This window comes from Scyliorhinus canicula, chromosome 30, assembly GCF_902713615.1.
Source record: "Scyliorhinus canicula chromosome 30, sScyCan1.1, whole genome shotgun sequence".
Lineage (NCBI taxonomy): Eukaryota > Metazoa > Chordata > Chondrichthyes > Carcharhiniformes > Scyliorhinidae > Scyliorhinus > Scyliorhinus canicula.
Window position 1 is genome coordinate 12,840,611 of NC_052175.1, and position 21,988 is coordinate 12,862,598.

General features: G+C 52.2%; 2 protein-coding genes across 2 annotated transcripts in view; both read left to right on the top strand.

Moving 5' to 3' along the window:
- The window catches only part of dcst1 (DC-STAMP domain containing 1), a 38,315-nt gene extending 22,630 nt beyond the window's left edge, over positions 1-15,685 (top strand). The window contains exons 9-12 of the mRNA XM_038787084.1: positions 1,412-1,528; positions 4,574-4,716; positions 9,283-9,395; positions 15,186-15,685. Coding sequence (XP_038643012.1) covers positions 1,412-1,528; positions 4,574-4,716; positions 9,283-9,395; positions 15,186-15,201 — 389 coding nt within the window. The 3' untranslated portion in view covers positions 15,202-15,685. The remainder of the gene's footprint in view (positions 1-1,411; positions 1,529-4,573; positions 4,717-9,282; positions 9,396-15,185) is intronic.
- Positions 15,321-21,988, top strand: part of adam15 (ADAM metallopeptidase domain 15) — a 39,060-nt gene continuing 32,392 nt past the window's right edge. The window contains exon 1 of the mRNA XM_038787085.1: positions 15,321-15,389. Coding sequence (XP_038643013.1) covers positions 15,321-15,389 — 69 coding nt within the window. The remainder of the gene's footprint in view (positions 15,390-21,988) is intronic.

Below are 21,988 nucleotides of genomic sequence, written 5' to 3' on the forward strand. Positions count from 1 at the left end.
GAAATCGATCGCAAGGCGTTCAAAGGGCCTAGAAGCCTTGACCAGGTGGGCCCTGTCTGGTCTATAGAAGTGCGGTTTGCACTCTGCACAGATCGGGCAGTCCCTGGTGACGGCTTTTACCTCCTCGTTGGAGAAAGGCAGGTTTCGGGCTCTGATGTAGTGGGCGAGCCGGGTGACCCCTGGATGGCAGAGGTCAACGTGGATGGCTTTCAGACGGCTGATCTGTGCGCTGGCGCATGTCCCGCGGGATAGGGCATCTGAGGGCTCGTTGAGCTTCCCCGGTCGATATTTAATATCGTAACTATAGGTGGAGAGTTCGATCCTCCACCGAAGGATTTTATCTTTTTTAATTTTGCCCCTTTGCGAGTTATCAAATATAAAGGCAACCGATCGTTGGTCGGTGATGAGGGTGAACCTCCTACCTGCGAGGTAGTGCCTCCAGTGACGGACAGCCTCCACAATGGCTTGTGCTTCATTCTCGACTGAGGAGTGTCGGAGTTCTGAAGCGGAGAGGGTACGGGAGAAAAATGCAACGGGCCTCCCTGCCTGATTTAGTGTGGCTGCTAGAGCTACCTCTGAGGCGTCGCTCTCAACCTGGAATGGAGTGGATTCATCCACCGCCCGCATGGCTGCTTTGGCGATGTCCTCCTTGATGCAGCTGAAGGCCTGGCGCGCCTCAGCTGACAGGGGAAATCGTGTGGCCTTAAAGAGTGGGCGGGCTTTGTCCGCCTCCCTCTCCCTCTCGCCTCCCTCCCTCAACTGTGTTTCTACCTCGGGGGACGCGACAGGGCCGATCGAGAGGATCCAGGCGGAATTCTCTGGCTGTTGTCTGGGGTCGGACTCCCGGGGTGGTGTGCGGTCGGGGGGGGGGGGGGGGGCACTTCAACGGGACGTCCCATTGACAAGCGGCGGGAGGAGAGAATGTCGCCACCCACCTCCCACCTCCATCGCTTCCAAGGTCTCCGTCCTCGCCAGGAGGGGGAGGGGGGATTCGTAATGGAGGTTCCTCTGGTGGGGGAGGGGGGTGGAGGGGGAGAGGGGGTCCAGAACAAGGGGTGGGGGGGGGGGGGGCAGAACCTTAAAATTCTAGCCAGGCCATTCTGGGGGTAATGCCAGGAAGGACAAAGGGGTGGGGGGGTATCTGGGAGGTATCTATGTGCCAATGAAAGGATCCGGGGGGCGGGGGGTGGGGGGGGGGGGGGGGGGGGGGGGATAGATGGGTGGCAACTCAAAGTTCCAAACTGAGGTGCAGATTTTCTTTTGTGGGCGAAGGGAGGGGGTTAAAGGTCACGGAGCCAAGGCGGGCAGATGGAGTTAACGTGATTGGCTGCCGGGACCGGGGGGGGGTCAAAGGTCCGCCCTCCTGTCCCACTGCTCCCGTTGACAATTCCAATCTCCGTGTTCCCTCCAGAGAGCCACCATCTGGAGATCACAGTCGGTGGGACGTCCATCCTGGCCAATCTGATCCGGAGGTCCGTGTCCGCCTTCAACACCACGCTCGACGTCAAGATGGAGTCCAACAACCTACGTAAGCGAGCGCCGCCCGGGGGGGGCGCCGCGGGAAGGCGGCGAAGGGGGGGTGGCGTGGCGGGGTGGGGGGGGGGAGGGCCTTGGGGTGGGGGGGTGGGGGGCCAAGTCCGGGGAAGTGCTAATCACCTTGCCCAGCCGACGAGGCCAAGATCGGGGCGAGGGGATGAGGATGGGATGAGGCCACTGAGGAAGCTCTTGGCTGTCGAAACGTCCGTTGACCTCGGGACGTCTGGCCCTCTGACCCAGTGGTCATTCGAAGACCATCCCTCCAGATCCCTAACTCTCCCATCGAAGACCATCCCTCCAGATCCCTAACTCTCCCATTGAAGATATCCCTCCAGATCTCTAACTCTCCCATTGAAGATATCCCTCCATCTCCCCAACTCTCCCATCGAAGACCATCCCTCTAATCCCCTAACTCTCCCAGCGAAGATCATCTCTTTAATCACCTAACTCTCCCATCGAAGACCATCCCTCTAATCCCCTAACTCTCCCATCGAAGACCATCCCTCTAATCCCCTAACCCTCCCATCGAAGACCATCCCTCTAATCCCCTAACTCTCCCATTGAAGACCATCCCTCTAATCCCCTAACTCTCCCATCGAAGACCATCCCTCTAATCCCCTAACTCTCCCATCGAAGACCATCCCTCTAATCCCCTAACTCTCCCATCGAAGACCATCTCTCTAATCCCCTAACTCTCCCATCGAAGACCATCCCTCTAATCCTCTAACGCTTCCATCGAAGACCATCCCTCTAATCCCCTAACTCTCCCATCGAAGACCATCCCTCTAATCCCCTAACTCTCCCATCGAAGACCATCCCTCTAATCCTCTAACGCTTCCATCGAAGACCATCCCTCTAATCCCCTAACTCTCCCATTGAAGACCATCCCTCTATCCCCTAACTCTCCCATCAAAGACTATTTCTCTAACTCCCTAACCCTCCCATCGAAGACCATTCCTCTAATCCCCTAACTCTCCCATTGAAGACCATCCCTCTAATCCCCTAACTCTCCCATCAAAGACTATTTCTCTAACTCCCTAACTCTCCCATCGAAGACCATCCCTCTAATCCCCTAACTCTCCCATCGAAGACCATCCCTCTAATCCCCTAACTCAATCATCGAAGACCATCCCTCTAATCCTCTAACTCTCCCATCGAAGACCATCCCTCTAATCCCCTAACTCTCCCATCGAAGACCATCCCTCTAATCCCCTAACTCTCCCATCGAAGACTATCCCTCTAATCCCCTAACTCTCCATCGAAGACCATCCCTCTAATCCCCTAACTGTTCCATCGAAGACCATCCCTCTAATCCCCGAACTCTCCCATCAAAGACCATCCCTCTAAGGCCCTAACCCTCCCATCGAAGACCATCCCTCTAATCCCCGAACTCTCCCATCGAAGACCATCCCTCTAATCCCCTAACTCTCCCATCGAAGACCATCCCTCTAATCCCCTATCTCTCCATCGAAGACCATCCCTCTAATCCCCTAACTCTCCCATCGAAGACCATCCCTCTAATCCCCTAACTCTCCCATCGAAGACCATCCCTCTAATCCCCTAACTCTCCCATCGAAGACCATCCCTCTAAACCCCTAACTCTCCAATCGAAGACCATCCCTCTAATCCCCATCTCGTCCATCGAAGACCATCCCTCTAATCCCTAACTCTCCCATCGAAGACCATCCCTCTAATCCCTAACTCTCCCATCGAAGACCATCCTCTAATCCCCTAACTCTCCCATCGAAGACCATCCCTCTAATCCCCATCTCTCCCATCGAAGACCATCCTTCAATCCCCTAACTCTCCCATCGAAGACCATCCCTCTAATCCCCTATCTCTCCCATCGAAGACCATCCCTTCAATCCCCTAACTCTCCCATCGAAGACCATCCCTCTAATCCCCTATCTCTCCCATCGAAGACCATCCCTCTAATCCCCTAACTCTCCCATCGAAGACCATCCCTCTAATCCCCTAACTCTCCCATTCGAAGCCCATCCCTCTATCCCCTAACTCTCCCATCGAAGACCATCCCTCTAATCCTCTAACTCTCCCATCGAAGACCATCCCTCTAATCCTCTAACTCTCCCATCGAAGACCATCCCTCTAATCCCCTAAACTCTCCCATCGAAGACCATCCCTCTAATCCCCTAACTATCCCATCGAAGACCATCCCTCTAATCCTCTAACTCTCCCATCGAAGACCATCCCTCTAATCCCCTAACTCTCCCATCGAAGACCATCCCTCTAATCCTCTAACTCTCCCATCGAAGACCATCCCTCTAATCCCCTAACTCTCCAATCGAAGACCATCCCTCTAATCCCCTAACTCTCCATCGAAGACCATCCCTCTAATCCCCTAACTGTCCCATCGAAGACCATCCCTCTAATCCCCTAACTCTCCCATCGAAGACCATCCCTCTAATCCCCTAACTCTCCCATCGAAGACCATCCCTCTAATCCCGTAACTCTTCCATCGAAGACATCCCTCTAATTCCCTAACTCTCCCATCGAAGACCATCCCTCTAATTCCCTAACTCTCCCATCGAAGACCATCCCTCTAATCCCCTAACCTTCCATCGAAGACCATCCCTCTAATCCCCTAACTCTCCCATCGAAGACCATCCCTCTAATCCCCTAACTCTCCCATCGAAGACCATCCCTCTAATCCCCTAACTCTCCCATCGAAGACCATCCCTCTAATCCCCTAACTCTCCCATCGAAGACCATCCCTCTAATCCCCTAACTGTTCCATCGAAGACCATCCCTCTAATCCCCTAACTCTCCCATTGAAGACCATCCCTCTAATCCCCTAACTGTCCCATCGAAGACCATCCCTCTAATCCCCTAACTCTCCCATCAAAGACCATCCCTCTAATCCCCTAACTCTCCCATTGAAGACCATCCCTCTTACCACCGAACACTTGTTAGCAAGTTGGACATTGGAGTCTCTGATTGGGGCTGGGGCTGTGCTAAGTGCTCACCGTTTACCGCCAATGGAAGTGTGAAGGAATCTTCATTTCTGCTTTTGTTCCAGACTGTCTTCCAGTGCCTCACAAGATAACGAAACAGTCCATCTACTACACCCTGGTGCCCATGATCGGAATGATTCTGTTCTGCTTCCTTCAAGTCTACACGTTCAGGCTACGTAGAGTCATAGCAGCTTTCTGCTTCCCAAAGGTAAATGCCCCTTTTCCGTGTTTACACCCCTGCCCTCTTCCTGCTCAGAGACCCCCCTTCCCCCCCCCCCCCCCCCCCCTCACACACACAGGACCACTGACAAAACAATAACCATCGTGACTCCTATCCTCATTCGCAGGGGAACCCGTCCACCCAATCGGCTCTGTGCTCGCTGGAGAAAGACCCGGATGGGTTTAGCTCCTGGTCAGTGATCAGTTTGGAGTTAGCGATTAACGGGAATGTTATGAAAGGGGTTATACCACAGAAACAGAGGAAATAGGAGTCGGAGGCCATTTGGCCCTTCTCCACCATTCATTATGACCAACGCATACAATACAAGAACAATCCTGGGCAGGAACAGGCCCTTCGGCCCTCCAAGCCTGCGCCAACCATGATACCACCCTTGCCCAAACCCTCAGCCCTTCCTTGTGCCGTATCCCTCTATCCCCGTCCTATCCACGTGTAATTGTCGAGATGCCTTTTGAACGCTGTTAATGTATCTGCTTCCACAGCCTCCCCCTGGCAACGCGTTCCAGGCACTCACCACCCTCTGTGTAAATAACCTGCCTCACACATCACCTCTAAACTTTGCCCCACTGACCTTTAACCTACGCCCCCTGGTGACTGACCCCTCCACCCTGGGAAAGAGTGCCTGCCCATCCACTCTATCCATGCCCCTCATAATCTTGTAGCCCTCTATCAGGTCGCCCCTCAACCTCCGTCTTTCTAATGAAAACAGTCCGAGTCTATTCAGCCCCTCCGCATCGCTAACACCCTCCATACCAGGCAACATCCTGGTAAACCTCCTCTGCACCCTCCCCAAAGCCTCCACATCCTTCTGGTAGTGTGGCGACCAGAATTGTGCGCGATATTCCAAGTGCGGCCTTACCGAGGTTCTATACAACTGCTAGCATGACTTGGCAGTTTTTACACTCGATGCCCCGTCCAATGAAGGCGAGCGTTCTGTATATATTTTGGCCTCAACTACTTCCTGTGGTGACGAATTCCACAGGCCGCCCGCTCTCTGGGTGAAGAAATTTCTCCTCATCTCCGTCCTAAATGGTCTACCCCGTATCCTCAGACTGTGACCCCCTGGTTCTGGACCCCCCCCCACCATCGGGAACATCCTTCCTGCATCTACCCTGTCCAGTCCTGTTAGAATTTTACAGGTTTCTATGAGATTCCCCCCACTCATTTTTCTCCAACAAGAACAACCCTAACCAACTCAATCTCTCCTCGTACGACAGTCCAGCCATCCCAGGAATCAGTCTGGTAAACCTTCGCTGCTCTCCCTCGTGAGCAAGGACATCCTTCCTCAGAGAAGGAGACCAAAACTGCCCCCAATACTCCAGGTGTGGCCTCACCAAGGCCCTGTATAATTGCAACAACACATCCCGGCTCCTGTACTCGAATCCTCTCGCTGTGAAGGCCAACATACCATTAGCCTTCTTTACCGCCTGCTGCCCCTGCATGCTTACCTTCAGCGACTGGTGTCCGCGGACACCCAGGTCCCGTTGCACTTTCTCTGCGTCCTCCTCACAGCTCACCCTCCCACCCAACGTGGTGTCATCGGCAAATCTGGAGAGCTGACATTTTGTTCCCTCATCCAAATCATGGAGATACATTGTGGATAGCTGGGGTTTGTCATGTGAGTCTACCTTTAAGATGTTTAAGGTGTTTATAAATGGGTGTGTACATAAATATCTGTAGTGAGGTTACCTTTAAGAATTGGGTGTTTATTACTGCAGTGATGTCAGAGAGTGGGTGGAGCTGGGCTGTCTGTCAACTTTTTACTTTTGTTTTAGGCTGTTTGCTACAGGGTGTGTTTTAGTTTCATTTTGGGAGCTGGATAGCTGCCGGCAAAGCAAGGAGCTGTATAAGGATCTCTCTCTACAAACTAAAGACTATCTCCAAATCAATTGGATGATTTGAAAGTGCTGACTGCTCTCAATAGTGAATTTAAACCTGATCTCTGTGTCAAATGCTGCTTGGGAATTTATTAAGGGTTATCTATAGAGTACTGTATTCTTTGGGGATTTGTTGGTGTTGATAGTTGTTAAGATGTTTACTGTGGGTTTATAAACTGTTAACTGGTTTAATAAATAAACATTGTTTTAATTTAAAAGTACTGTAGATTTCTGTTACATCTGTTACATCACACCTGCAGATTAACCCCGTGTGCTCCCCATCCAGGGTCCCAGGTTCAGTTCCCGGCTGGGTCACTGGCTGTGCGGAGTCTGCACGTCCTCCCCGTGTGTGCGTGGGTTTCCTCCGGGTGCTCCGGTTTCCTCCCACAGTCCAAAGATGTGCGGGTTAGGTGGATTGGCCATGCTAAATTGCCCGTAGTGTCCTAAAAAAGTAAGGTGGGGGGGGGGGTTGTTGGGTTACTGGTATAGGGTGGATACGTGGGTTTGAGTAGGGTGATCATTGCTCGGCACAACATCGAGGGCTGTGCTGTACTGTTCTATGTTCTATGTTCTATAACCAACATCTATTCAACGTTGTGGGTCAGGTGATAGGCTTTGGGGTTCTCTCAACCCTCTCCCGTAGCGGGTCCCAGCACTGATCCCTGTGCCACCCCACTGCCTGCCAACCTGGAATAAGACTCATTTATTCCGACTCTTAGTTTCCTGTCTGCCAACCAGTTTTCTCCGAAGTTGGGGGAGGGGCCTGCTCTCCTTGGGATGGTGCGGCAATGATCTCTTATTCCCGTCCGCTCGGGACACAGGTTTCTCCTCCCGAACGCACTCGCCGTCCCGACTCGGAAATCTATTGCCCGCTCCTGCGCCGGGTCAGGACCCCTGGGTCGCCCTCGCTAACAGCACGGTGGGTGTACCTACGCCCCAGGGACTCTGCGTGTTCAAAATATTGCGAAATCAACTAAATAAACTAAATTAATTCTATCGCCCGACGGGGATAATTCCTTCAACAAAACCACAGAGCTGAGGAGATTGAAATTCGCTCACATGGGGTCATTGAAGCAATTTGGGCCCAGCGAGCATGGCAAGGTTCAGGAAGGTGGCTCTCCAATCTCCTACTCAAGGGGCAATTAGGGATGGGTGATACATGCTGGGCCTAGCCAGCGAGGCCCCACAGCCCAGCAAAATCATTGATTTGAAACCCAGCCAGTTGTTGTGACGGGGAATACCCTGCCTGAAAGGGGGGGGGGGGGGTGGAGACAGATTCAATAGGAACTTTCACAGAATTTACAGTGCAGAAGAAGGCCACTCGGCCCATCGAGTCTGCACCGGCCCTCAGAAAGAGCACCCTACCCAAGCCCATGCCTCCCCCCCCACCCCCCCCCCCCCCCCCCGCCATCCCCGTAACCCCACCTAACCCAAACTTTTTGGACACTAAGGGACAATTTAGCACGGCCAATCCACCTAACCTGTCCATTTTTGGACACTAAGGGGCAATTTAGCACGGCCAATCCACCTAACCTGCACATCTTTGGACACTAAGGGACAATTTATCATGGCCAATCCACCTAACCTGCACATCTTTGGACACAGAGACAATTTAGCATGGCCAATCCACCTAACCTGCACATCTTTGGACACTAAGGGGCAATTTAGCACGGCCAATCCACCTAACCTGCACATCTTTGGACACTAAGGGACAATTTAGCACGGCCAATCCACCTCACCTGCACATCTTTGGACACTTAGAGACAATTTAGCACGGCCAATCCACCTAACCCAGGGGTGGGCAAACTTTTCCGTGCAAGGGCCACATTCAGAAATTCACAATTCACAAAGGGCCGCATAGTATATTAAGTAAAATAATTACTTCACCCGGTTATGATTCTGGGCGCCTCATATAGAACATAGAACAGTACAGCACAGAACAGGCCCTTCGGCCCTCGATGTTGTGCCGAGCAATGATCACCAAACTCAAGTCAACATATCCACCCTATACCAGTAAGTAACCCAACAGCACCCCCCCCCCCCATATACCTTAAAAAAAAATGTTTAAAAATAAAAACAATTTTTAAAAAAAAATTTTTTTTCTTTTTTTAAATGACTTGATGGGCCGCAGAAATACCTTTGGCGGGCCGCATGCGGCCCGCGGGCCGTAGTTTGCCCACCCCTGACCTAACCTGTCCATCTTTGGACACTAAGGGACAATTTAGCACGGCCAATCCACCTAACCTGCACATCTTTGGACACTAAGGGACAATTTAGCATGGCCAATCCACCTAACCTGTCCATCTTTGGATACAAAGGGACAATTTAGCACGGCCAATCCACCTAACCTGTCCATCTTTGGACACAAAGGGACAATTTAGCACGGCCAATCCACCCAACCTGCACATCTTTGGACTGTGGGAGGAAACCGGAGCACCCGGAGGAAACCCACGCAGACACGGGGAGGATGTGCAGACTCCGCACAGACAGTGACCCAGCCGGGAATCGAACCTGGGACCCTGGCGCAGTGAAGCAAAAGTGCTAACCGCTGTGCTGCCTGAAAGGGGGGGAACTAGGGAAATACTGTCAGGGGGATAATCAGCAGTGCCCTTGGTCACGGCCTGAGGAATCTGACACGTTCTTTCATTTGATGTCCTAGAGAGAAAAGAAACGCGCCCTGTTCCTCTACAATGACTATCTGCGGAAGAGGATTGCTTACGCAGAGACCCAACGGAAGAAATTCTCCTTCAGGCTCGCAAAAAACAGCTGTGGGTAAGAGGCAGAAGGTCTTGTCCAGTTCAACCCTCCCCATTGACACATATTCCCCTTCCTGATGTAGAGATCTGCCTTAATCCCGGGTATCTGTTATTCTATATATAAACCATACCGAACCCCTCGATTAGATTCCAGTCTGTAACTCGCTCCCGGGTATCTGTTATTCTATATATAAACCACCCTGAACCCCTCGATTAGATTCCAGTCGGTAACTCACTCCCGGGTATCTGTTATTCTATATATAAACCACCCTGATCCCCTCGATTAGATTCCAGTCTGTAACTCGCTCCCGGGTATCTGTTATTCTATATATAAACCACCCTGAACCCCTCGATTAGATTCCAGTCTGTAACTCACCCCCGGGTATCTGTTATTCTATATATAAACCACCCCGAACCCCTCGATTAGATTCCAGTCTGTATCTCACTCCCGGGTATCTGTTATTCTATATATAAACCACCCTGAACCCCTCGATTAGATTCCAGTCGGTAACTCACTCCCGGGTATCTGTTATTCTATATATAAACCACCCTGATCCCCTCGATTAGATTCCAGTCTGTAACTCGCTCCCGGGTATCTGTTATTCTATATATAAACCATACCGAACCCCTCGATTAGATTCCAGTCTGTAACTCGCTCCCGGGTATCTGTTATTCTATATATAAACCACCCTGAACCCCTCGATTAGATTCCAGTCGGTAACTCACTCCCGGGTATCTGTTATTCTATATATAAACCACCCTGATCCCCTCGATTAGATTCCAGTCTGTAACTCGCTCCCGGGTATCTGTTATTCTATATATAAACCACCCTGAACCCCTCGATTAGATTCCAGTCTGTATCTCACTCCCGGGTATCTGTTATTCTATATATAAACCACCCTGAACCCCTCGATTAGATTCCAGTCGGTAACTCACTCCCGGGTATCTGTTATTCTATATATAAACCACCCTGATCCCCTCGATTAGATTCCAGTCTGTAACTCGCTCCCGGGTATCTGTTATTCTATATATAAACCACCCTGAACCCCTCGATTAGATTCCAGTCTGTAACTCACTCCCGGGTATCTGTTATTCTATATATAAACCTCCCGAACCCCTCGATTAGATTCCAGTCTGTAACTCACTCCCGGGTATCTGTTATTCTATATATAAACCACCATGAACCCCTCGATTAGATTCCAGTCTGTAACTCACTCCCCGGTATCTGTTATTCTATATATAAACCATCCCGAACCCCTCGATTAGATTCCAGTCTGTAACTCACTCCCGGGTATCTGTTATTCTATATATAAACCACCCCGAACCCCTCGATTAGATTCCAGTCTGTAACTCACTCCCGGGTATCTGTTATTCTATATATAAACCACCCTGAACCCCTCGATTAGATTCCAGTCTGTAACTCACTCCCGGGTATCTGTTATTCTATATATAAACCACCCTGAACCCCTCGATTAGATTCCAGTCTGTAACTCACTCCCGGGTATCTGTTATTCTATATATAAACCATCCCGAACCCCTCTATTACATTCCAGTCTGTAACTCACTCCCGGGTATCTGTTATTCTATATATAAACCACCCTGAACCCCTCGATTAGATTCCAGTCTGTAACTCACTCCCGGGTATCTGTTATTCTATATATAAACCACCCCGAACCCCTCGATTAGATTCCAGTCTGTAACTCACTCCCGGGTATCTGTTATTCTATATATTGACCACCCCGAACCCCTCGATTAGATTCCAGTCTGTAACTCACTCCCGGGTATCTGTTATTCTATATATAAACCACCCTGAACCCCTCGATTAGATTCCAGTCTGTAACTCACTCCCGGGTATCTGTTATTCTATATATAAACCACTCTGAACCCCTATTTAGATTCCAGTCTATAACTCACTCCCGGGTATCTGTTATTCTATGTATAATCCATCCTGAAACCCTCGATTAGATTCCAGTCTGTAACTCACCCCCGGGTATCTGTTTTTCTACATATAAACCACCCCGAACCCCTCGATTAGATTCCAGTCTGTAACTCACTCCCGGGTATCAGTTATTCTATATATAAACCATCCCGAACCCCTCGATTAGATTCCAGTCTGTAACTCACTCCCGGGTATCTGTTGTTCTATATATAAACCACCCTGAACCCCTCGATTAGATTCCAGTCTGTAACTCACTCCCGGGTATCTGTTCTATATATAAACCATCCCGAACCCCTCGATTAGATTCCAGTCTGTAACTCACTCCCGGGTATCTGTTGTTCTATATATAAACCACCCTGAACCCCTCGATTAGATTCCAGTCTGTAACTCACTCCCGGGTATCTGTTGTTCTATATATAAACCATCCCGAACCCCTCGATTAGATTCCAGTCTGTAACTCACTCCCGGGTATCTGTTATTCTATATATAAACCATCCCGAACCCTTTGATTAGATTCCAGTCTGTAACTCACTCCCGGGTATCTGTTAATCTATATATAAACCATCCCCAACCCCTCGATTAGATTCCAGTCTGTAACTCACTCCCGGGTATCTGTTATTCTATATATAAACCACCCTGAAACCCCTCGATTAGATTCCAGTCTGTAACTCACTCCCGGGTATCTGTTATTCTGTATATAAACCACACCGAACCCCTCGATTAGATTCCAGTCTGTAACTCACTCCCGGGTATCTGTTGATCTGTATATAAACCACCCTGAACCCCTCGATTAGATTCCAGTCTGTAACTCACTCCCGGGTATCTGTTATTCTATATATAAACCACCCCGAACCCCTCGATTAGATTCCAGTCTGTAACTCACTCCCGGGTATCTGTTATTCTATATATAAACCACCCCGAACCCCTCGATTAGATTCCAGCCTGTAACTCACACCCGGGTATCTGTTATTCTATATATAAACCACCCCGAACCCCTCTATTAGATTCCAGTCTGTAACTCACTCCCGGGTATCTGTTATTCTATATATAAACCACCCTGAACCCCTCGATTAGATTCCAGTCTGTAACTCACTCTCGGGTATCTGTTATTCTATATATAAACCATCCCGAACCCCTCGATTAGATTCCAGTCTGTAACTCACTCCCGGGTATCTGTTATTCTATATATAAACCACCCCGAACCCCTCGATTAGATTCCAGTCTGTAACTCACTCTCGGGTATCTGTTATTCTATATATAAACCATCCCGAACCCCTCGATTAGATTCCAGTCTGTAACTCACTCCCGGGTATCTGTTATTCTATATATAAACCACCCCGAACCCCTCGATTAGATTTCAGTCTGTAACTCACTCCCGGGTATCTGTTATTCTATATATAAACCACCCCGAACACCTCGATTAGATTCCAGTCTGTAACTCACTCCCGGGTATCTGTTATTCTATATATAAACCACCCCGAACCCCTCGATTAGATTCCAGTCTGTAACTCACTCCCGGGTATCTGTTATTCTATATATAAACCACCCCGAACCCCTCGATTAGATTCCAGTCTGTAACTCACTCCCGGGTATCTGTTATTCTATATATAAACCACCCCGAACCCCTCGATTAGATTCCAGTCTGTAACTCACTCTCGGGTATCTGTTATTCTATATATAAACCACCCTGAACCCCTCGATTAGATTCCAGTCTGTAACTCACTCCCGGGTATCTGTTATTCTATATATAAACCACCCTGAACCCCTCGATTAGATTCCAGTCTGTAACTCATTCCCGGGTATCTGTTATTCTATATATAAACCACCCCGAACCCCTCGATTAGATTCCAGCCTGTAACTCACTCCTGGGTATCTGTTATTCTATATATAAACCATCCCGAACCCCTCGATTAGATTCCAGTCTGTAACTCATTCCCGGGTATCTGTTATTCTATATATAAACCACCCTGAACCCCTCGATTAGATTCCAGTCTGTAACTCACACCCAGGTATCTGTTATTCTATATATAAACCTCCCCGAACCCCTCGATTAGATTCCAGTCTGTAACTCACTCCCGGGTATCTGTTATTCTATATATAAACCACCCCGAACCCCTGGATTAGATTCCAGTCTGTAACTCACTCCCGGGTATCTGTTATTCTATATATAAACCACCCCGAACCCCTGGATTAGATTCCAGTCTGTAACTCACTCCCGGGTATCTGTTATTCTATATATAAACCACCCCGATCCCCTCGATTAGATTCCAGTCTGTAACTCACTCCCGGGTATCTGTTATTCTATATATAAACCACCCTGAACCCCTCGATTAGATTCCAGTCTGTAACTCACTCCCGGGTATCTGTTATTCTATATATAAACCACCCTGAACCCCTCGATTAGATTCCAGTCTGTAACTCACTCCCGGGTATCTGTTATTCTGTATATAAACCACCCTGAACCCCTCGATTAGATTCCAGTCTGTAACTCACTCCCGGGTATCTGTTATTCTATATATAAACCACCCTGAACCCCTCGATTAGATTCCAGTCTGTAACTCACTCCCGGGTATCTGTTATTCTATATATAAACCATCCCGAACCCCTCGATTAGATTCCAGTCTGTAACTCACTCCCGGGTATCTGTTATTCTATATATAAACCACCCCGAGCCCCTCGATTAGATTCCAGTCTGTAACTCACTCCCGGGTATCTGTTATTCTGTATATAAACCACCCTGAACCCCTCGATTAGATTCCAGTCTGTAACTCACTCCCGGGTATCTGTTATTCTATATATAAACCATCCTGAACCCCTCGATTAGAATCCAGTCTGTAACTCACTCCCGGGTATCTGTTATTCTATATATAAACCACCCTGAACCCCTCGATTAGATTCCAGTCTGTAACTCACTCCCGGGTATCTGTTATTCTGTATATAAACCATCCCGAACCCCTCGACTAGATTCCAGTCTGTAACTCACTCCCGGGTATCTGTTATTCGATATATAAACCACCCTGAAACCCCTCGATTAGATTCCAGTCTGTAACTCACTCCCGGGTATCTGTTATTCTATATATAAACCACCCTGAACCCCTCGATTAGATTCCAGTCTGTAACTCACTCCCGGGTATCTGTTATTCTATATATAAACCACCCCGAACCCCTCGATTAGATTCCAGTCTGTAACTCACTCCCGGGTATCTGTTATTCTATATATAAACCACCCTGAACCCCTCGATTAGATTCCAGTCTGTAACTCACTCCCGGGTATCTGTTATTCTATATATAAACCACCCCGAACCCCTCGATTAGATTCCAGTCTGTAACTCACTCCCGGGTATCTGTTATTCTATATATAAACCACCCCGAACCCCTCGATTAGATTCCAGTCTGTAACTCACTCCCGGGTATCTGTTATTTATAAACCTCCCTGAACCCCTCAATTAGCTTCCTGCGGGGCGGCGGAGGGCAAAGAGTGCGCGGGAATCGGACCCGGTGGGCACGATCGCGGGCCCATGCCACCCTTGGCACGGCCGTGCCAATCGGTGCCATGGTTCCCCAGAACGGCACTTTGCGGCCGTTTCCACGAACGGTGAGAGCAGGTGTGTTGAGATTCGTGGAAACGGCCGTAAAGGCCTGGGAATTCGGCCCATCGGATAGGGGAGAATCGCTGCTCGCCGTAAAAACCGGCGAGCAGCGATTCGTGTCGTGGGGCGGCCGTGGGGGGGGGGAGAGAATAGCCGGAGGTCGGGAAACGTGTCGGGAAGGCCCTCCCGCTATTACCCGGCGTGGGGGGCGGAGAATCGCGCCCGTTGTTTTTCCCTGGAGACGCTCTGACCTGTGAATTCTCTTTGACCTTTGCAGCAGCTGCGGGGGGTAGCGGGCGCCCTCCATCGCTGGCTGCCCTGCCTCCGGAGGTTCATACGCAAGCGTTGCGTGGTCTGCAGCGAGGGGCCGACCAACACCTCCTACTACTGCCCCAATGTGGGCTGCGGGGCCATGTACTGCCGTGTGTGCTGGAAGGACATGAAACGGTTCTGCTTCGCCTGCATGCCCTTCGAAGACTTCGTATCGGGCGGCAGTGACACCGAGAATGACCCGATCTACGCCGAGTGACGCACCTCCAGCGCAAGCTCACCTCCCGTTCAAATCCCCCCTCCCCCACCCACCCACCATCACCGTGCTGCAGGGGTGGGGGTGGGTGGGAGTTGGCGGAGAGGGAAGCCAGCTCGCCCAACTCCCTACGAATCCCAAGGACTCAAATCCATCGGGAAAATTACTCGTTCAACCACGGGGAAACCCTTTCCCTCCGTCGTCCCTATCTCTGTAACCTCCTCCAGTCCCTACACCCCCTCCCTATCTCTGTAACCCCCTCCAGCCTCTACACCCCCTCCCTATCTCTGTAACCTCCTCCAGCCCCTACGCTCCCTCCCTATCTCTGTAACCCTCCTCCAGCCCCTACACCCCCTCCCTATCTCTGTAACCTCCTCCAGCCCCCTACACCCCTCCCTATCTCTGTAACCTCCTCCAGCCCCTACACCGCCTCCCTATCTCTGTAACCTCCTCCAGCCCCTACACCCCCTCCCTATCTCTGTAACCTCCTCCAGCCCCTACACCCCCTCCCTATCTCTGTAACCCCCTCCAGCCCCTACACCGCCTCCCTATCTCTGTAACCTCCTCCAGTCCATACACCATCTCCCTATCTCAGTAACCTCCTCCAGCCCCTACACCCCCTCCCGATCTCTGTAACCTCCTCCAGCTCCTATACCTCCTCTCTCTCTCTGTAATCGGATCTTGGTGAATGGGGTGGATTGGTTACTCGTAGCAACCAGGGAAATGGAGCCTGCGGGAATGGGATGGGTTGGTTACCCATAGCAACCAGGGAAATGGGGCCTGCGGGAATGGGATCCATTGGTTAACCATAGTAACTGTGGCAACAGGGCCTGGGGGAATGGGAAGAATTGATTACCCATAGCAACCAGGTGAATGGGGTCTGGGGGAATGGGATGGGTTGGTTACCCATAGCGACCGGGGGAATGGGCTTGGGGGAATAGGATGGATTGGCTATCCATAGCAACTAGGTGAATGGGGTCTGGGGGAATGGGATGGGTTGGTTACCCATAGCAACCAGGGAAATGGGGCCTGCGGGAATGGGATGGGTTGGCTACCCATAGCAACCAGGGGAAGGGGGCCTTGTCGGGAATTCCTGTTGCACGCTGGTTACCCCTAGTAACCGGTGGGGTGGGGGAGGGGGGAGCAGGGATGGAAAGGAGGGCCCGGGGGGGCAATGGGACGGGGTGCAAAGGGAGACCCTTTGGAGCTAAAAGCACGAATAAAACCCGGCCTTGTTTAGCTCGACGGGGTCACGTCAACTGAATACAACCTCCCAAAATGTCACCTCCCCCCTCACCCACCCACCACGCCCAAATCCTCGAATGGTGGGCAAGACGAGGCTGAGGAACGTGGCAATCAGTATGTTTTTCGTCAAGGTTACTGTATAAATGATTGGTTTGTAACCAATATGTGTCTTTGTCACATTTCTTTCTGGGCTCGAAACCCGAAGATTTATTTGAATTTTGTAAGATCATGAGGAAAGTATAATTCGCTCCACACACAAATATATACATATATTTTTTTTAAATAAATTTAGATTACCCAATTATTTTTTCCAATTAAGGGGCAATTTAGCGTGGCCAATCCACCTATCCTGCACACCTTTGGGTTGTGGGGGCGAAACCCACGCAGACACGGGGAGAATGTGCAAACTCCACACAGACAGTGACCCAGAGCCGGGATCGAACCTGGGACCTCAGCGCCGTGAGGCAGCAGTGCTAACCACTACGCCACCGTGCTGCCCCACAAATATATTTTTAACAAACTTTGGCCGAGATTCTCCTCTAGTAGGGCGGGGGGTGGGGGGGCAGTGGTATTAGTTTGGGATTGATACAGGGCTATGGGGAGAGACTGGGGCAGTGGGATTAGTTTGGGATTGATACAGGGCTATGGGGAGAGAGCGGTGCTGTGGGATTAGTTTGGGGATAGATACAGGGCTATGGGGAGAGAGTGGGGCAGTGGTATTAGTTTGGGGACTGATACAGGGCTATGGGGAGAGAGCGGGGCAGTGGGATTAGTTTGGGATTGATACAGGGCTCTGGGGAGAGAGCGGGGCTGTGGGATTAGTTTAGGATTGATACAGGGCTATGGGGAGAGAGCGGGGCAGTGGGATTAGTTTGGGGATTGATACAGGGCTATGGGGAGAGGGTGGGGCAGTGGGATTAGTTTGGGGATTGATACAGGGCTATGGGGAGAGAGCGGGGCAGTGGGATTAGTTTGGGGATTGATACAGGGCTATGGGGAGAGAGCGGGGCAGTGGGATTAGTTTGGGATTGATACAGGGCTATGGGGAGAGAGCGGGGCAGTGGGATTAGTTTGGGGATTGATACAGGGCTATGGGGAGAGAGCGGTGCTGTGGGATTAGTTTGGGGATAGATACAGGGCTATGGGGAGAGAGTGGGGCAGTGGTATTAGTTTGGGGACTGATACAGGGCTATGGGGAGAGAGCGGGGCAGTGGGATTAGTTTGGGATTGATACAGGGCTCTGGGGAGAGAGCGGGGCTGTGGGATTAGTTTAGGATTGATACAGGGCTATGGGGAGAGAGCGGGGCAGTGGGATTAGTTTGGGGATTGATACAGGGCTATGGGGAGAGAGCGGGGCAGTGGGATTACTTTGGGGATTCATACAGGGCTATGGGGAGTGAGTGGGACAGTGGGATTAGTTTGGGATTGATACAGGGCTATGGGGAGAGAGCGGGGCAGTGGGATTAGTTTGGGATTGATACAGGGCCATGTGGAGAGAGCGGGGCAGTGGGATTAGTTTTGGGATTGATACAGGGCTATGGGGAGAGAGTGGGGCAGTGGGATTAGTTTGGGGATTGATACAGGGCTATGGGGAGAGAGTGGGGCAGTGGGATTAGTTTGGGATTGATACAGGGCTATTGGGAGAGAGCGGGGCAGTGGGATTAGTTTGGGGATTGATACATGGCAATGGGGAGAGAGCGGGGCAGTGGGATTAGTTTGGGGATTGATACAGGGCTATGGGGAGAGAGTGGGGCAGTGGGATTAGTTTGGGGATTGATATAGGGCTATGGGTTGAGAGCAAGCAGTGGGATTAGTTTGGGATTGATACAGTGCTATGGGGAGAGAGTGGGGCAGTGGGATTAGTTTGGGATTGATACAGGGCTATGGGGAGAGAGCGGGGCAGTGGGATTAGTTTGGGATTCATACAGGGCGATGGGGAGAGAGTGGGGCAGTGGGATTAGTTTGGGATTGATACAAGGCTATGGGGAGCCAGTGGGGCAGTGGGATTAGTTTGGGGATTGATACAGGGCTATGGGGAGAGAGAGCGGGATAGTGGGATTTGTTTGGGGATTGATACAGGGCTATGGGGAGAGAGTGGGGAGTGGGATTAGTTTGGGATTGATACAGGGCTATGGGGAGAGAGCGGGACAGTGGGATTAGTTTGGGGATCGATACAGGGCTATGGGGAGAGAGCGGGGCAGTGGGATTAGTTTGGGGATTGATACAGGGCTATGGGGAGAGAGCAGGGCAGTGGGATTAGTTTGGGATTGATACAGGGCTATGGGGAGAGAGCGGGACAGTGGGATTAGTTTGGGGATCGATACAGGGCTATGGGGAAAGAGCAGGGCAGTGGGATTAGTTTGGGGATGGATTCAGGGCTATGGGGAGAGAGCGGGACAGTGGGATTATCTTGGGGATTGATACAGGGCTATGGGGAGAGAGCGGGGCAGTGGGATTAGTTTGGGGATTGACACAGGGCTATGGGGAGAGAGTGGGGCAGTGGAATTAGTTTGGGGATTGATACAGGGCTATGGGGAGAGAGAGTGGGGCAGTGGGATTAGTTTGGGGATTGATACAGGGCTATGGGGAGAGTGTGGGGCAGAGGGATTGGTTTGGGGATTGATACAGGGCTATGGGTACAGAGTGGGGCAGTGGGATTAGTTTGGGGATTGATACAGGGCTATGGGGAGAGAGTGGGGCAGTGGGATTAGTTTGCGGATTGATACAGGGCTATGGGGAGAGAGTGGGGCAGTGGGATTAGTTTGGGGATTGATACAGGGCTATGGGGAGAGAGCGGGGCAGTGGGATTAGTTGGGGATTGATACAGGGCTATGGGGAGAGAGTGGGGCAGTGGGATTAGTTTGGGGATTGATATAGGGCTATGGGTTGAGAGCAAGCAGTGGGATTAGTTTGGGATTGATACAGTGCTATGGGGAGAGAGCGGGGCAGTGGGATTAGTTTGGGATTGATACAGGGCTATGGGGAGAGAGCGGGGCAGTGGGATTAGTTTGGGATTGATACAGGGCTATGGGGACAGAGTGGGGCAGTGGGATTAGTTTGGGATTGATACAGGGCTATGGGGAGCGAGCGGGACAGTGAGATTAGTTTGGGATTGATACAGGGCTACGGGGAGAGCGGGACAGTGGGATTAGTTTGGGGATTGATACAGGGCTATGGGGAGAGAGGCGGGGATAGTGGGATTTAGTTTGGGGATTGATACAGGGCTATGGGGAGAGAGTGGGGAGTGGGATTAGTTTGGGATTGATACAGGGCTACGGGGAGAGAGCGGGGCAGTGGGATTAGTTTGGGGATCGATACAGGGCTATGGGGAGAGAGCGGGGCAGTGGGATTAGCTTGGGGATGGATACAGGGCTATGGGGAGAGAGCGGGACAGTGGGATTAATTTGGGGATTGATACAGGGCTATGGGGAGAGAGCAGGGGCAGTGGGATTAGTTTGGTGATTGATACAGGGCTATGGGGAGAGAGAGGGGCAGTGGGATTAGTTTGGGGATTGACACAGGGCTATGGAGAGAGAGCGGGGCAGTGGGATTAGTTTTGTGATTGATACAGGGCTATGGGGAGAGAGTGGGGCAGTGGGATTAGTTTGGGGATTGATACAGGGCTATGGGGAGAGAGTGGGACAGTGGGATTAGTTTGGGATTGATACAGGGCTATGGGGAGAGAGCGGGGCAGTGGGATTAGTTTGGGATTGATACAGGGCTATGGGGAGAGAGTAGGGGCAGTGGGATTAGTTTGGGGATTGATACAGGGCTATGGGGAGAGAGCGGGGCAGTGGGATCAGTTCGACATATGCCCAGGAAAAAGGACAAGTTGATGGGCCGAATGGCCTCGGAATTCTGCTGGTTTTTCCCTCAACCCCGAAACTGTGACCTTTGCGGGTCTCATCCAGATTGGTGACGTTCACAACCAAACTCTCCACCCACTCTCTCTCTCTCTCTCTCTCTCTGTTCTTTCTCCTTTCCCAATCGGTCACCCTGTCTGGCGGGGAATGGGTTAAAGATCTGAGGGAGAGGCGGAAGGAGGCGGGCAGGGTGGATGGTGCAGGAAATGCTGAGAGAGAGAGAGAGGGAGGGAGGGAGGGAGAGAGAGAGAGGGAGAAATCAGAGTTCGACTGTTTGCGCTGTGGATTTGGGAAGAGGCGACGCGGGAGCGGGTTACAGGGGCTTTTCCAAGTAAACGACCCCCTCCCCTTCACACCACCCTCCCCCCCCCCCTCCCCCCGTCACACACTCAGGATTATCGTGTGACGGACTCTGAGAGTTTGGGGATCTGCTTTTCACCCTGCCCCCCCCCCCCCCCCCCTTGGCTCCCAGCAAGCCAGGGAGCGCCTGCGGAACAACGTCCTGTCCGGGATTGTGGGATTGACCAGGGGGTCATCTCCGAAACGGTGCCCCCCCCCCCCTCCCCTCACCCCGCCTACCCCTCTCTGGCACCGTGGTCAGTTCCTTGGGGACGGTGGGGGGGTGGGGGGGGACGGGGGACACACGCTGATGTCAAGGACGAGGCTTTCCCGGATTCCGGGCTCCATCCCGTGGCTGCTGGCCTGGGCGGCCGTCAGCTCGGCCTGGGGGGCGCACCCCGCCTGGCGGGAGGCCGCGCCGGGGGCCGGCCAGCGGGAGCCACCCGCCGACTGGGAGCGCCCGGCCGCGGAGGGCGGGCGGGGGACAGGTAAGAGTTGCGGCGGGGCGAGGGGGGCGTCTGTCATGGGAGAGGTCAGGCTGGGGGGGGGGGGTCAGTCTGGGGTGGTCAGGCTGGGGGGAGGGGGTCAGTCTGGGGGGGAGGGGGTCAGTCTGGGGGGAGGGGGTCAGGCTGGGGGGGAGGGGGTCAGTCTGGGGGGAGGGGGTCAGTCTGGGGGAGGGGGTCAGTCTGGGGGGGAGGGGGGTCAGTCTGGGGGTGGGGGTCAGGCTGGGGGGGAGGAGAGGGGGGGGGTCAGGCTGGTGGGGGAGGGGGTCAGGCTGGTGGGGGAGGGGGGGTCAGGCTGGGGGGGAGCGGGTCAGTCTGGGGGGGAGGAGAGGGGGGGGGTCAGGCTGGTGGGGGAGGGGGTCAGGCTGGTGGGGGAGGGGGGTCAGGCTGGTGGGGGAGGGGGGTCAGGCTGGTGGGGGAGGGGCGGTCAGGCTGGGGGGGAGGGGGTCAGTCTGGGGGGGGAGGGCACCAGTCTGGGGGGGAGGGGGTCAGTCTGGGGGGAGGAGGTCAGTGTGGGGGGGGGGGTGTCAGGCTGGGAGGAGGAGTCAGTCTGGGGGTGAGAGGGGTCAGTCTGGGGGGGAGGGGGTCAGTCTGGGGGAGGAGG